At 50.2% G+C, this 13,238-nt stretch overlaps 2 protein-coding genes and 1 long non-coding RNA gene across 5 annotated transcripts; 1 reads left to right on the forward strand and 2 right to left on the reverse strand.

Annotated features, from left to right (window-relative positions):
* Positions 1-2,338: 2,338 nt before the first annotated feature.
* Positions 2,339-6,305, reverse strand: nudt17 (nudix (nucleoside diphosphate linked moiety X)-type motif 17). 3 transcript variants are annotated; one of them, XM_029130307.2, is made up of 9 exons: positions 6,180-6,305; positions 5,520-5,607; positions 5,330-5,446; positions 5,018-5,201; positions 4,914-4,939; positions 4,685-4,777; positions 3,024-3,122; positions 2,816-2,949; positions 2,339-2,584 (listed from the first exon to the last, which is right to left on the reverse strand). In XM_029130307.2, exons 2-9 carry the CDS (start codon positions 5,592-5,594, stop codon positions 2,419-2,421), a joined length of 894 nt encoding a protein of 297 aa, XP_028986140.1. In that variant the 5' UTR covers positions 5,595-5,607; positions 6,180-6,305; the 3' UTR covers positions 2,339-2,418. The 3 variants fall into 3 exon arrangements, with proteins under 3 accessions (XP_028986140.1, XP_028986139.1, XP_028986138.1); XM_029130306.2 differs by having other exon boundaries at positions 6,162-6,291; XM_029130305.3 differs by having other exon boundaries at positions 5,520-5,627; positions 6,180-6,209.
* On the forward strand, positions 6,159-6,768 carry LOC129603115 (uncharacterized). The gene is made up of 2 exons (XR_008692745.1): positions 6,159-6,299; positions 6,614-6,768. It is a non-coding gene; the product is annotated as an uncharacterized LOC129603115 (long non-coding RNA).
* Positions 6,769-7,159: 391 nt separating this feature from the next.
* LOC114843478 (semaphorin-4A) lies at positions 7,160-13,137 on the reverse strand. Its single transcript, XM_041067628.2, has 14 exons — positions 12,349-13,137; positions 11,313-11,473; positions 11,172-11,234; positions 10,956-11,054; positions 10,780-10,876; positions 10,238-10,360; positions 9,898-10,025; positions 9,643-9,824; positions 9,421-9,559; positions 9,154-9,343; positions 8,907-9,022; positions 8,619-8,779; positions 8,477-8,553; positions 7,160-8,295 (listed from the first exon to the last, which is right to left on the reverse strand). The coding sequence occupies exons 1-14, from the start codon at positions 12,431-12,433 to the stop codon at positions 7,586-7,588; spliced, it is 2,331 nt and encodes a 776-aa protein (XP_040923562.1). The 5' UTR covers positions 12,434-13,137; the 3' UTR covers positions 7,160-7,585.
* Positions 13,138-13,238: the final 101 nt, after the last annotated feature.

Genomic DNA, 13,238 nt, shown 5'->3' on the forward strand with positions numbered 1-13,238 from the left:
CATCAATCCAGTTTCTTTGCAGATGTTGTTACTATCAGAGAGGTCGGCTAAACAAAGAGCTGGAATCCAAGGTTCAACAAAGGAGAAGGGTTTGGCCTCTTATCAAACGAGAACAAGTCATCAGAACCCAGCCCCAGTCCAGTGACTGTGGCTTACACATGCACAGCGGACCAAGGAACCAATCAGGCCAACGACTGCAGAAGAGCTGCTAACAGAAAGCTGAGGTCAGTACCCGACCCAGGTCCATACAACCTGTAAGACTCAGGCTTTACACCGACTGGATGCAGAGGCTTAAAACCTCCTAAAACATACAGACACAGAAAAAGGTCCAACGGGTGAGACTGGAGCAAAAGGCGGGACTTCACCCTGACTGACAGGTGTTATCAGCCGCTGTCTGTTATCAGAGGCAACACCTGTCAGTGTTTGAACGGCTCAGCTCCATACACCATATTACCTTTCAGCTTTCTCCTCTTCAAACCACTGACTGGCTTCAGTCGGACTCACTCACTGACCACGGGACACTTTCATTTAGCAGGTTCACTTAGAGCAGAGGTGTCCAAACTACGGCCCGTGGGCCTACTGCACCTCGGCCCGTGATACATGGTGTATCACATTCTACACGTGATACATTGTAATTGGCCCGCATCAAAATCCAAAAATATACCAGAATACAGTCTGCAGGTCTTGCATTTTTTGTTTGAACTCTAGGTGGAGCTACTGAATTGACCAAGGCAGTTCTTCCACAAAACAAAATTAATGCGATACTTAACTGTTCCCATCAGCATTAGAATCCGTAACTTCATCCAAGAGAAATCCGCAGGGGTAGATTAATGCAGCACTGTGATATTCAGTTGTGTTTCTACAGTATCGGTGCTGAAAAGTATATATACCACTCTATTCTCACCCTCCGCGGGTGCTCTCATCCACTTTCCAAGCTCGGGTCCTCTACCAGAGGCCAGGAAGCTTGAGGGTTCTGCGCAGTATCCTTGCTGTTCCTAGGACTGCACTTTTCTGGAATGAGATGTCGGATGTTTTTTCAGGGATTTGTTGTAGCCACTCCTCCAGTTTGGGGGTGACAGCCCCTAGTGCTCTGATCACCACAGGCACCACTGTGGCCTTCACCTTCCAAGCCTTCTCCAGTTCTTCTCTGAGACATTCACTCAGCACGTCATCTGTCGGGGCCTTATCCTTGGTGTACTTATGGATCTTGGATGTTTCATCCTGGATAGTGGCTCTCACGCTCACTAGTCCTCGGCCTCCTTCCTTGCGGCTAGCGTACAGTCTCAGGGTGCTGGATTTGGGGTGGAACCCTCCATGCATGGTGAGGAGCTTTCGTGTCTTAACATCTGTGGTCTGTATCTCTTCCTTTGGCCACCTTATTATTCCCGCAGGGTATCTGATCACTGGCAGGGCATAGCTGTTTATTGCCCGGGATTGGTTCTTGCCATTGAGCTGGCTTCTTAGGACTTGCCTTACTCGTTTGAGGTATTTGGCTGTTGCCGCATTCCTTGTTGCCTGTTCAAGGTTGCCGTTTGCCTGTGGTATTCCAAGGTACTTGTAATTGTCCTCAATGTCTGCTATTGTTCCTTCTGGGAGTGAGACCCCTTCTGTGTGGATTACCTTGCCTCTCTTTGTCACCATCCTCCCACATTTCTCGAGCCAGAATGGCATCCCAATGTCCGAGCTGTAGATCCTGGTGGTGTGGATCAGCGAGTCGATGTCTCGCTCACTCTTGGCGTACAGCTTGATGTCATCCATGTAGAGGAGGTGACTTATGGTGGCCCCGTTCCGGAGTCGGTATCCATAGCCAGTCTTGTTTATTATTTGGCTGAGGGGGTTCAGACCTATGCAGAACAGCAGTGGGGACAGTGCATCTCCTTGGTATATGCCACATTTGAGTCTGTCCTTTTACCAGCTTTAGTGTGTCAGGCTTGATTTACTGGCAAAACAGACAGGCGGTCCATCTTAGTGGGTTGGTGCTTAAAGACCGGGTGGTTCCACCAGGTTAGTAGAATGTATGTGTATGTATGTATGTGTGTATGTGTGTGTGTGTGTGTGTGTGTGTGTGTGTGTGTCCTTGCGGTTAAGTGGGGCCCAAAATTCTTTTTTTTTCTACCTACACTTGTGGGGTCCTTTGGCTGGGCCCCACAACTTTAAAGGCCTTTCTGAGGGTCAAGATGTGATTTTAGGGCGAAGGTTAGAATTGAGGTTTGGTTCGAATTAGAGCAAGGATTTGACGTCTGCCTTTATTTGTGATGGTTAGGGTCAATGGTGGGGCCCCTCTTTTATAGCACCGCAAGGCTGTGTGTGTGTGTCTGTGTGTGTAAAGCAAACACTATTTGTTTCAACGTGTTTTATTAAAACAAGGGATGGGGTTATGCTTCAGTTCTGTCTTGACTGCGTTGAATGCTGTGGAAATCAGAGGTCGCGCATCTCCAGGCTCTTCAGCCAAAGCTCCAGGGCAAACTTGGTTCCGGTGCTGACTCGCTCCACGTCTGGGCCGCTGGCTGGTGCCCGGCTGACGAACACTGCCACAGGCAGCATGGAGTCACTCAGACTCCGGTTCTTGGACACCTCTGATACTCTGGCAACACAGGGAGAGGTCAAAGGTCACGGTAGTTAGCAAAAATGATTAAAAAAAATTCAAACAATATTCATGATTTTATCATGAATATTATCCTGAGACCTGTTCACATCACACACCAAAGTGAAACAGAACTGACATCTAAACTGCTCTAAAGGAAAACAGCCACCACCGGCAACAAGCGAGGCCCAGATCTCAGGTTTGGATCACACACTGGCTTCAGGGCGATACCTGATGCTGCTCGGCAGGTCGTCCAGCAGAACCTCAGCGTCCTCCCCGTCCACTGCAGACACGATGGCTCTGACCAGCCGGCAGTCAGCCCACAGACAGGCACTGACCTCAGCAGGAGACGGGCTCAGGGAGGCCTGTAGGTCAGACAGCGAGCTGGTGATGAGCTTCAGGCTTTTGCTCCAAACCTGTGCCTGGCAGCTGAAGTTACCTGAAGCTGCAGGTGCGACAGCGAGGAGTGCAGCAGCATGTAGACGACCACATGGTGCCTGTGAGGAAGCCCCCGGGACAGCGTGGGAGGAAACACCGACTGCAGGAGAGCAGCATCGAGGGGCGAAGCAGCCGCCACCATTACATAGAAAGGGACCGCTTCAACCATTAGCATAGTCACAATATTCCATCAACTGGACCAAATCCATAGCGCTACCGATTAACCTTGAAGTGAATAACATTCCATCTACCACACTCCGCTCAGGGAACATTAGATACTTAGTGTAGGCATTGAATTATCCCCTAGGCTGTCAGAGCTTATGGAACCAAACTATAATTCATTGTTAAAAGAAATAGAAGCCAGCCGTCCTTACACAGTTCACTTATGGGAAGAATTGCCACCATTAAAATGATGGTCCTGCCTAAACTTAACTACATGTTTTCAATGATTCCTAGTCAGCCAGGCCAGGTGTGGTTCACAGCTTCCATCTCAAACTTTTTATTGAGAAACAAGCCACCACGTATCAGCATCAAAACGCTGTGGTGGCCTGGAACTACCTAACTTCTACCACTATTTGTGGTAACATTAAAGTTGCAGATCTACCATTTATCAGCACCAAAATCAAACACCAAACACGACTCTGACAGCCGGGTGGGGTTTTCATAAAATCCCTGGATCTTCGATCACTCTTTGCCAAAACACACCTCTCTGGAACAATCCAGACATCATTCAAAACAAAAAGGCAATACTAATATTTCCAACTTGGCATATCAAAGGGATAACACATCTGAAACATGTTTTCTCAACAGATAATCTTTAACCCCTTTTGAAGATTTAGTGTCTCCATATACTGTAAAATCACTAGTGCCAGTTTCTTAGAATATCAGCAACTAAAGTCAATACTTAATGCTAAAACTAAAAATACTCCTATACAGATGCAGCCGCCACCAGCAATACAACGATTTATTCACATCTCACTGAAGAGGACAGTATCAAAAATCTATATTTTAATTTCTAATGGTGGGCTTGGGTGCCGGGGGACATGGTCGGGCCGATGGGGGCCCCGCTCTGCTCGTGTGGGGGTGGTGGACTGGGGGTGGTGGACTGGGGGCGCGCCCCACTCTGGGAGCGGGGGCATCTCCTAGTGGGCGCCCTACGGACCGTGGGTCCTCGGGCTCCACTCTCTCAGGTCGACCCTCCCACCGGGGGGAGTGTCTCAAGTGGCATTGTTCATGCACCAACGTCTGCCTCACCCTTTGGGTGAACAATGTTATGCTACAGCTTTACTAACCTTGTAGTGGAACACTCAACACCTGAGCTGATAAACAGGCTTTCTAACCCTAACTGTAAGTATTACTGAAACTTATCACTACCAGTATCAATAATGTGTGATTATGGTAGCTGTGATGTTGTATGTCATGGATATTTTTAAGTATCATGAGATTATGCATAATAATTCATATGTATAGGTCTATGTGGATGTGTATGATATATGATATAACAGTTAATAATTTAACAGTTAACCACACCCCCACACACACGCGCACTCAACCTGTCCACCAATATTACACATATGTTTAGGATGGACTAAATAGAAAAAAACTATTAATCAAGAGGAATCCAGTATATACTGTATCAAGTCCTGCATCACATGTTCTCACCTCCCATAGTCCCAGTATCACTGGAGAAGCCCCCTCTGGCTCCAGCTGGAGCCCAGTTTCCTCCTTCAGCTCCCTAAGCCCTGCATCCAGCAGCTACACACAAACACACACAGACGGGTCAGTCAATAACTGGATCAGAACCAAAGGTGAAACCGACATAATACAGTAATAGACTGCACAGTCTGTCTGTTTTCTGGTCATGTGGCCATAAAAACAGAAATGTATTCACCGTCTCATCCAGCTCCACGTGGCCTCCTTAAAAAGAGACACAGCAAACAGAGTTTAACAGTTGCAGCCGCTGTGAAGGAAGCGAGAGCCACGCGTGAGTCTGACCTGGAGGAACCCAGACGCTGGGGAATGTCCGCAGGTTCTTTGACCTACGTGTCAGCAAAACCCTCTGATTGGCTGACTGCAGGAGGATGGCCACGCCCACATCGACGCCACGCCTCTGAATGTCAGGAGGTATGGCAGCTGCCTCTGTGACTGACAGGTGTTTGATGGGACAGAAGGCGGCCCTCTGAGGAGAAGAAGAAGAAAAAGGGGAAGAAGAAGAAGAAGAAGAAGAAGAAGAAGAAGAAGAAGAGGAGGAGGAGGAGGAGGAGGAGGAGTCGTGATCAGAGTGAGGGGACGCGTTCACTGTCTGACCTTCAGGGGGATCCGTCGTCCTTCGTCTCCTCGGAACAGGATGAAGCGGTTTTCCTCCAGAGAACAGTTCACCTCCACCTCGTCCTCACCTCCATCGCTGAACTGACCCGTTACACTCTGACGTGGCAGAAGCAGATTCCAGATCAACTCTTATTTAAAGTGATGCTGCAGCACCGCTGGAGGAACCAACCTGAGCAAACTGAGCCGTGTGCGGAGCTGCTCGCTCTTTGCAAACATGGACCAGGATCCTCCTCACTTTATCCATGCTTCCTCCTGGGCTGAGACACAGCACATGATGCTGCCATGACGTTCAGAGTCATCTCACTTGTTGCTAGACTTGTAATTAAACTGTGTCTGGACCTGAACATCTGTGTTTTTTAGTGTCAGGACACAAACGCTTTCATGTGTCATGTTACATTGTCACTGGTACTGGTACTGGTACCGGTACTGCACATTGCAGGCTCATCCCACGATGGGCTAAAAGGCTGGTGGAGTCGGTTCTGGGCGTGGTTAGATCCAGTCTGGTTACTATGGACTGGGCATACACACAATGCAGATAGTGGCCCGTTAGCCCGGTTCTTCCCTCGAATTACACATCTTAACCTCGACTGATGATCAGACCTACAACCAGCACACGTGAGTACAAGACGGTTGTGCTCAGCGGAGCAGCTGGACGCGATGCTGATTCAGCTCTCACAGGTGCTTCGGAACCGATTGGTATAGGTGTGTGTGTGTGATCAGAACCAGAACCTGGAGCTAACGGAAGCTAACCCAGCTAACGATCAAAGCTCCGCCCACAGACGCCAGAAGCTCCAAAACGAAAAAAACTTACTAACGCTACCGTAGTTACCGAACTGGGTTCCATCTACACCACCGAACAGCAGATCCAGCAGAACCAGGAAACCCTACTGACTCAAGTAGAGACTCGGCTAAGGGGCCGCCAGCTACACATCCGCTTCGATGCTTCAAAGTAAAAGCACGACTTTTTGTAGGATGACATTTATTTTGTTGTGCGTGTCCTTTCGGCTTGATTTGCATAGTTATTGGTAGGTTTCAAAGCAGCCACCCATTTTTTGAACGATAAACACTATGCCCTGCTTTGACTCATGGGTCGAATCTGGTGAACCCCTCTAGAAATCCCTGCATTTCTCAGCTCTTGTGCTCAGTTAGAAATCACTAGTAAAGCACTTTGTGTTATAATATCAGATAAAAGGGCCCAAATCAGTTGTTTGAGTTATGAGAAATGAAATGAGGCTTTCTAACATGGTTCTGCTGCGTCCTCAGCATGGCGGTGGAACCTCGTATCTGAGCTCACCTCCTTCAGGCCATGAAGGACCGGGTGAGCCTCCGCTGCTGACCCGGACCTAGACGGCACCCTCACCCTCACCCTTAAGTCTGACTTGTGCTGTTGTACATGAAGAATAAAGAATAAAAAAGTGTCAGTGAATACACTGTTTTTGCTTAGTGTGACAAGGTTTACAGGGGAGACTGACAGACTTCATATGTTGAGGCCCAATGTTCCAGGTTTTAGTGTTTGTATGTTGAGGGCTTGTGTATTTGGTTGAAACCAGTGAATGATTTTGCTCCAAAGGTGAAATGAAATGGAGCAAAGATTCATTTTGACCCGAAAATTGGATGTTTGGAGAATTTAGAGCAATGTTATAGATTTGTGTTTACTGTTGTGAGAATTTGAGGCGTTGTTCCAAAAACGTGTTTAAGTCATAGAAGAACTGACACGAGACTCTGGGCAGGTGTGAAGTCGAGTCTGCAACTAAAACGCCCGCTGGTGAGAATTCAAGGTGAAAAGCTGCAGATTTTATAAGAACATCATTAAAACCTTGAAAACATTTATTGTTATCATCAGTAAAACACAAGACAAAAAAATTACACCGTATGACAATGAATCAGTTCGTCAGGACAGGAACAAATACTGAATATTTTCTGCCTTTACTTTACAAATGCATTAAGGAGCCTTTTACTGAGGTATGAAAACGTATTAGATTAATGTTAAGGTAATTACTAATAAATTACGGAAATACTGTTTAGATTCAAGGCTACAGACACACAACGACGTGATAACACTGTGTATCCGTGACAACAACAGCCCTTCAGACAGGTGCAAACGAAAGCCAGCGGCTGTGGTTTCAACGTGATTCTACCGTGGGCCCGGTCCAAACGTCCTCCACTGGTCTCAGAGCCTTCCCATTACAGTACAAAGCCAAACAACAGAATGTGATGGCTGAGGAGGCTCCATCCCTACACCAGCCTCGGCTCCGTGTCCGCGTCCTCGGGACTCAGGGAGGGGATGCTCTCCGTGGGTTTGTGCTCTGGACCGACCGCGGCACTGGCTTTCCTGCCGGTTCTGCTCCGCCACCACATTTGGAGGCCACCGAGCAGCAGGACACAGACGCTGACCACCACCAGCAGCAGGGACACCGCCACCAGCTCGCTGAAGTAGCTCTTCTGACTCTGAGCCCGTCTGAGCGCCTCCTTCCCCGAGTGTGTGTCGTTTGAAGAGGCCGTGGTCAGGTCCGAATCATGGTTCTGAACACCGCTTGGTCCAAAGTCTTCTGGTTTGCCGGCCGTGCCGTGGGTGGAGCTGTTCGTGACGGCCCCGTCCACGGTGAGGTCCGGGTCAGCGGGCGGTTCCGCCGTCTCCACGTCCTCGTACGGCTCCTCTGTGCTGCTGGGCCCGACCCGCTCGCTGACGCCGTGACCGGGTCGCACTGAGCGCGGAGACATCAGCTGGACCTCAAAGGCTGCCACCACGTCAGCGTGGCCGGCCTCCTCCGCCACGCAGCGGTACCGCCCCACGGTGTCGGCGCTGGCAAGGAAGCTCAGGCCGCCGTCGGCTGCCTGGATGGTGCGGCCGGTGCTGGAGGGAGGTCCGGTCCAGGTGAGCGTGGCCAGGTTGGACGGGCTGACGCACCGAAGCCGCACGGATTCACCCCAGCGAACGGTCACGTCTGCAGGACAAAAGGTGTGACAAAAGGGTGAAGCAGCTGCTACGTGTGTGTCCTCACATCTGGAGGAGGTCATGGAAGCAGCCTGAGGCTGACGTTTGTCCGGTCCAATCCTCCAGTGACATCGTTGGATGACTGGACCCTGTTTGAGCTCAGTGGAAGGTGAAAGCAGTGAACAGCTGACCTGTGTGAGCCAAGTCCAATCCAGTGGACGCTCGTGGACATTTCTCCTTCACGTTGCCCTTGTCCAGGTCCTGAGTCCTGATGAGCAGACGGTCAGTGAACGCATCACAGCCCTGCGGGGGGTTCAACATGACAGGACTTACAGAGGATCACTGCTGTCCAGACCCGTGCACGCTCTTCTGCTTGGACTCCATCCACACAGAGGGTCTCTGGCAAGAACACACTGGCTGCAGGTTCTGTAGACGGAGCAGTTGGCCAGAGGTACGGCAGTGACGCCGCCAGACGTCCCCACGTAGACCACCCCCTGCAGAGAAGAGGTGGTGAAACAAGACCCAAGGGTCCACAGACGACAGCAAATCAGCCGCTTCCTCTTCTTCCGTCTGCTAATGGACAGAACTATGGAACAGCTGGGTTAAACGTGGCCCGGTCACCTTGGAAGAAGAGAGGAGCAGGCTCTTAACCAGCTGAGGCTCTCTGAAGACCTGAACCTCCTCAATGATGCGGGGACCCGTATTAAACAGAACCAATTTGTGGAGGAACCCAGACTCTGAGAGAGAGAAAAAGAGAGAGGGGGGGGCTCTTCAAGGCAGTGTAACTAATACTACTGATACTACCCGTAGTAGTTTAATATAGTAAAGTCAAATCCTGAGGCCTCTGGCAGAACTGAGAGCCACTGACCTGTGAGTAGAAACAGAACAGTGTAGCGTTTCCCATCCAGCGCCTCAGTCGTCATGGCAGCGATGCGACTGTAGATGTGATCTGAAGAAACCACAACCGGACCGTTTCCGGCGGCTGCGACACTGCGACTGGTCAGAAAAGTTTTCTTCACCTCGTTGAGTTCAGCGTCTGTAGCGTTCTCCAACCCGCACTATAAGAAAGCCCAGAACAGACGATCAGAACCACCCAGACCAAGCTTTTACCAGCAGTGTTCCAGATCAGACTAACTTTTCCCAGGTAGGAGTGTTTTCCTTTCATTGGGACCCATAGGTGGTTTCTGGAGTCAAAGGTTCTGTAGTTCCCCTTAAACACATCCCTGATGTCCTGCAGGTTAAAGACACAGACTGCCGACTCTGGACCGGAGGACCTGAACAGACAGAACCGGAGGAGTCCAGTCCCACAAGGTTCAGGACCTACACAACAGCACTTCTGTGTGAGTGTTCATTTTACCACTGGGAGGTGAAGACGCTGTAGAACCGGGTCTGTACGGCGCCGCCGGCATCAGGCAGCTGCAGTGTGAACACGTCCTGGAGGACGTTGAAGGGAAGTCGCCTGGAAACCTGACACACCAGCGACGATTTGGTGAAAGACGTCCACTTCCTCTGCAGAGTCCGCTGTCCACCGACGTCATCCTGCCAGACACGAGTCACAAGTCGTTACCATGGCAACGCTGGCTCAGCATCAGTCGGCCGCATTGGCCGGCACCTTGCAGACTTGGGCCACCCGGGCCACTCGCAGCTCGTTCGTGTAGCTGAACTCTTTCCCAACTTCACTAAAGAAGAAGTAGAGCTTGTTCTCTGCCGGGTCCAGTGACGAGCCCACAAACTCTGGCTCTGAAACACAGAAGTGATGACACAGGAAGAACCTCAGTGCCGGTGCCATGTCTGTGAGCGCACAGAAGACAGATGTGAAAGTACGGAAACAGGAACCGGGTTGCGTAAGCCAGTTGTGGTGTAAGTGCGAGGCTGCTTCAGTATCAGCATTCAGGACTATTAGTGGCCTCGGCAACAAGCGGACCAGACCTGGGCCCGGTTACTTCACCCACCCTCCAGCAAGCTGCCGTACAGGTCCTGGAGGACGTCTGGGCGTCCGTCCTTACTGAAGTGTCGAGCGATCTCAGGTTTGGTTCCTCTGAAGTCGCTCGTTGAGGCGGTGAACACTTCACCATCTGCAGAACCAACACAAGCAGCGAGCATCAAACACAGCCCCCTGCCAGGTTCTGTCCGGACCAGCACATCGCTGTTAACACACAGCTCATGTGCTGAGGTTTGTTTCCACTTGGTGCTTTTATTTTGAAGTGCCGACCTGCAGCAGCACCGAGCCACACAGCTTTAGTTGAGACACTGCTGACATGAACGTGACAGCAAATGTGGAAACCAGCACCTTTTGGACCTTATGTCTTAATGTTCCGACCTGATTTGGACTCTGGTTCATTTCCTTCTGCTTTGTTACTGCAGTGAACCTGTGACCTTTCACCTTTAGAACCAGACAGCAGCGAGCAGATGACTGCCAGAGATGACATCACCTCCTCAGCATCCACAGTGATCATAGGAAGTGAGTGAAGCAGTAAGAACGGCAGTGACTGACCGACGCTGAGGGCCACGCTCCTCTGGAAGGGGCTGAACGGGCAGCGACCTTTAGCTGTGCCGAGCGGAACCACAGACAGGTTCTGTCCTGCAGTGTCCTGGGGAGAGGGGCCAGAGTGTCAGACGCTCAGAGGGTGCGTGCGTGCGTGCGTGCGTGCGTGCGTGCGTGCGTCCTACCAGCCAGGCCTCCTGTGGACCGTAGGCGTAGCTGCCACAGACGTACAGGTGAGTGGAGTTCATGGGCTGCAGCACACGGATGAAGTTGGAACAGTGAACCTGCGGAGACACAGGTCAAGGTTTAAAGAGGAGCTGGCTTAGGACCTCGTCTGCCTTCAGTTTGAAATGGGTCAGAACATTTCGGTGCGTCCTAAGGAAGAGATGGTTCAGAATTACCTCACGTTTCTTTCCTTTACTGACACAGATGTTTTTGTCGCTCTCCGTCGGACTCCACTCCACCTGGATGAGATGCAAATTCTCAGCTATAGAAACCAGAACCAGAATCTGGGCCTTGCACTGGGTCAGTAGCGGACAGACCTGGTTCTTCAGGCTGATGGTGTCACTCTGACTGACGTCCAAAGAGAGGATGGCATCGCGCGCTCCAACGTACAGCGTGGAGCCGTCGTCGCTTAGCAACAGCGTGGTGGTGTTGTAGAGGTCGCGGAGGCTGAATTGGACCAAAGGCCGGTCTGTAGAGTCTGGACCAAAGGCAACAGATGGAGCGTGAACCCATGGAAATGCTTTCCGTCTAGAGGAACCGTGACCTGGGTCACTTTGGGCTCATAAATACTGATGACATTTGAGTGAGGTGACATCCTGTGGCTTTCATTGATGAGAATTAAGTGACAGCTCTAACAGAACCTTAATAGAACTGTCTAACAACCGGTAGCACTTCCTGTTCGGGTCTGAAAATAGATGTGGTTCAGATCTGCTGAGAAGCTTAAGCTCATCCTGTTCACAGCAGCTGCAGACACAGCAGCTCACTGCTTCAGGCCGGAAGTGAGGGGTTCTGATGAGCGATGATGGGTCAGAACAGCCTCTTCAGCTTAGTCATTTTTCTTTAAATACAAGCCTTTGTGTGCATTTATGATTTTCCCGAGTTAATAGTGAAACTCGAGCTGTGGCCTGTTTCTCACTCACATTGTGCAGAAGCAGATTCACCGAGCGTCAGAGCCACAAACCCAGAGAACAGACTCAGCGTCTGCATGTTCGTTTGTGGTCTGACTCTCTGTCTCTGCTCAGACCCGTTGTTCTGCCTGAAGCAGAACCACCCCAATGGTCCAGATGAGCTACTTTAAAGAAACCTGTGCAATAACACGTTTAACTTTAAGTCATTGTGTAAAATCAGTTCTTTTTGCTATGAAGGAATATTCATAATTGTTTGTAAATTCTTTATCGATAAAGCTCAACAGCAATGATTCAGCGTAAGAAAAAGCATCAGAACTTCCGGGTTCTGTTTCATTACATGATCAATATAACTCATAAAAAGTTGTAAATTCCTTCTGACACACAGACCCATCAGAACCACCTGGTGACTGACAGATAATGGATCAGAACCAGTTTATGGACTTACTGAGCAGGAAGGAGGTTCGTGGAGGCATCAGCGAGCTGACAGACCCCAGGAGGCCGAGGAGGAGCACCGCACCTGCCGGAGTCATGATCCACCACCAGGACCACGACGGGGCAAAAGTTCTACAGAGCAATAGTCTGATTTGTACCAAGTCTGTCCGATCCACAGCCGCGAAGACACAGAGATGGTGAAGAAAGACTTATTCACCACAGCTTCCTCTTTACTGTGGCCTGAGGAGAGGAAGGGGGAGGGGTGACAGCTCCTCCGACCATCCTCCTCATCCTCATCCGGCCAGCTCAGACACCTTCCTGGCTCCTCGTGTTTAGAACCCATACAGTGCCGAGGTAGAACTCCCCAGGGCTAACACAAGAGTCGCTGTATCCGCAGAGCCCAATCAGGCCGCAGGAAGTCGTGAGTGTAGCGGCTCTGAAACGGCCTTTGATGTCCAGTGGAGCTCGGAGTCACAGTCGATCAGTTTTTTTTTGTATATTTTATCTTGCATCTGTAACAAACAGCCGGGGACACGGAGAGTTCTGCCCGTCTCCTGCAACAGATGCTACTGTAATTAGGTGATCAAACCGAACACTTCGCCTCCTACTCTTACATGTAGAAAGTGATAATTACACACCAGAACACGTCTGTATAATGCACGAGCAAGCATTTACACTTTTCACCCGCTAGCAAACGCAAGGCAGAGAACGACTTGCTTACAATAGTTCCACACCTTCTGCGGAGGGGAACCGAACACGCCGTTACAGTACAGGTGCGTCTTGAGTGCCACCACGATTAAGGTCCCCCCCGCAACAATTTATCCGGAACTATCATAACAGGGCAGGCTCGGACGTACGCCATCCACATCATAACAATAATAACAATTATAATGCAATGCTGCA

This window comes from Betta splendens, chromosome 16 (genome assembly GCF_900634795.4).
Source record: "Betta splendens chromosome 16, fBetSpl5.4, whole genome shotgun sequence".
Lineage (NCBI taxonomy): Eukaryota > Metazoa > Chordata > Actinopteri > Anabantiformes > Osphronemidae > Betta > Betta splendens.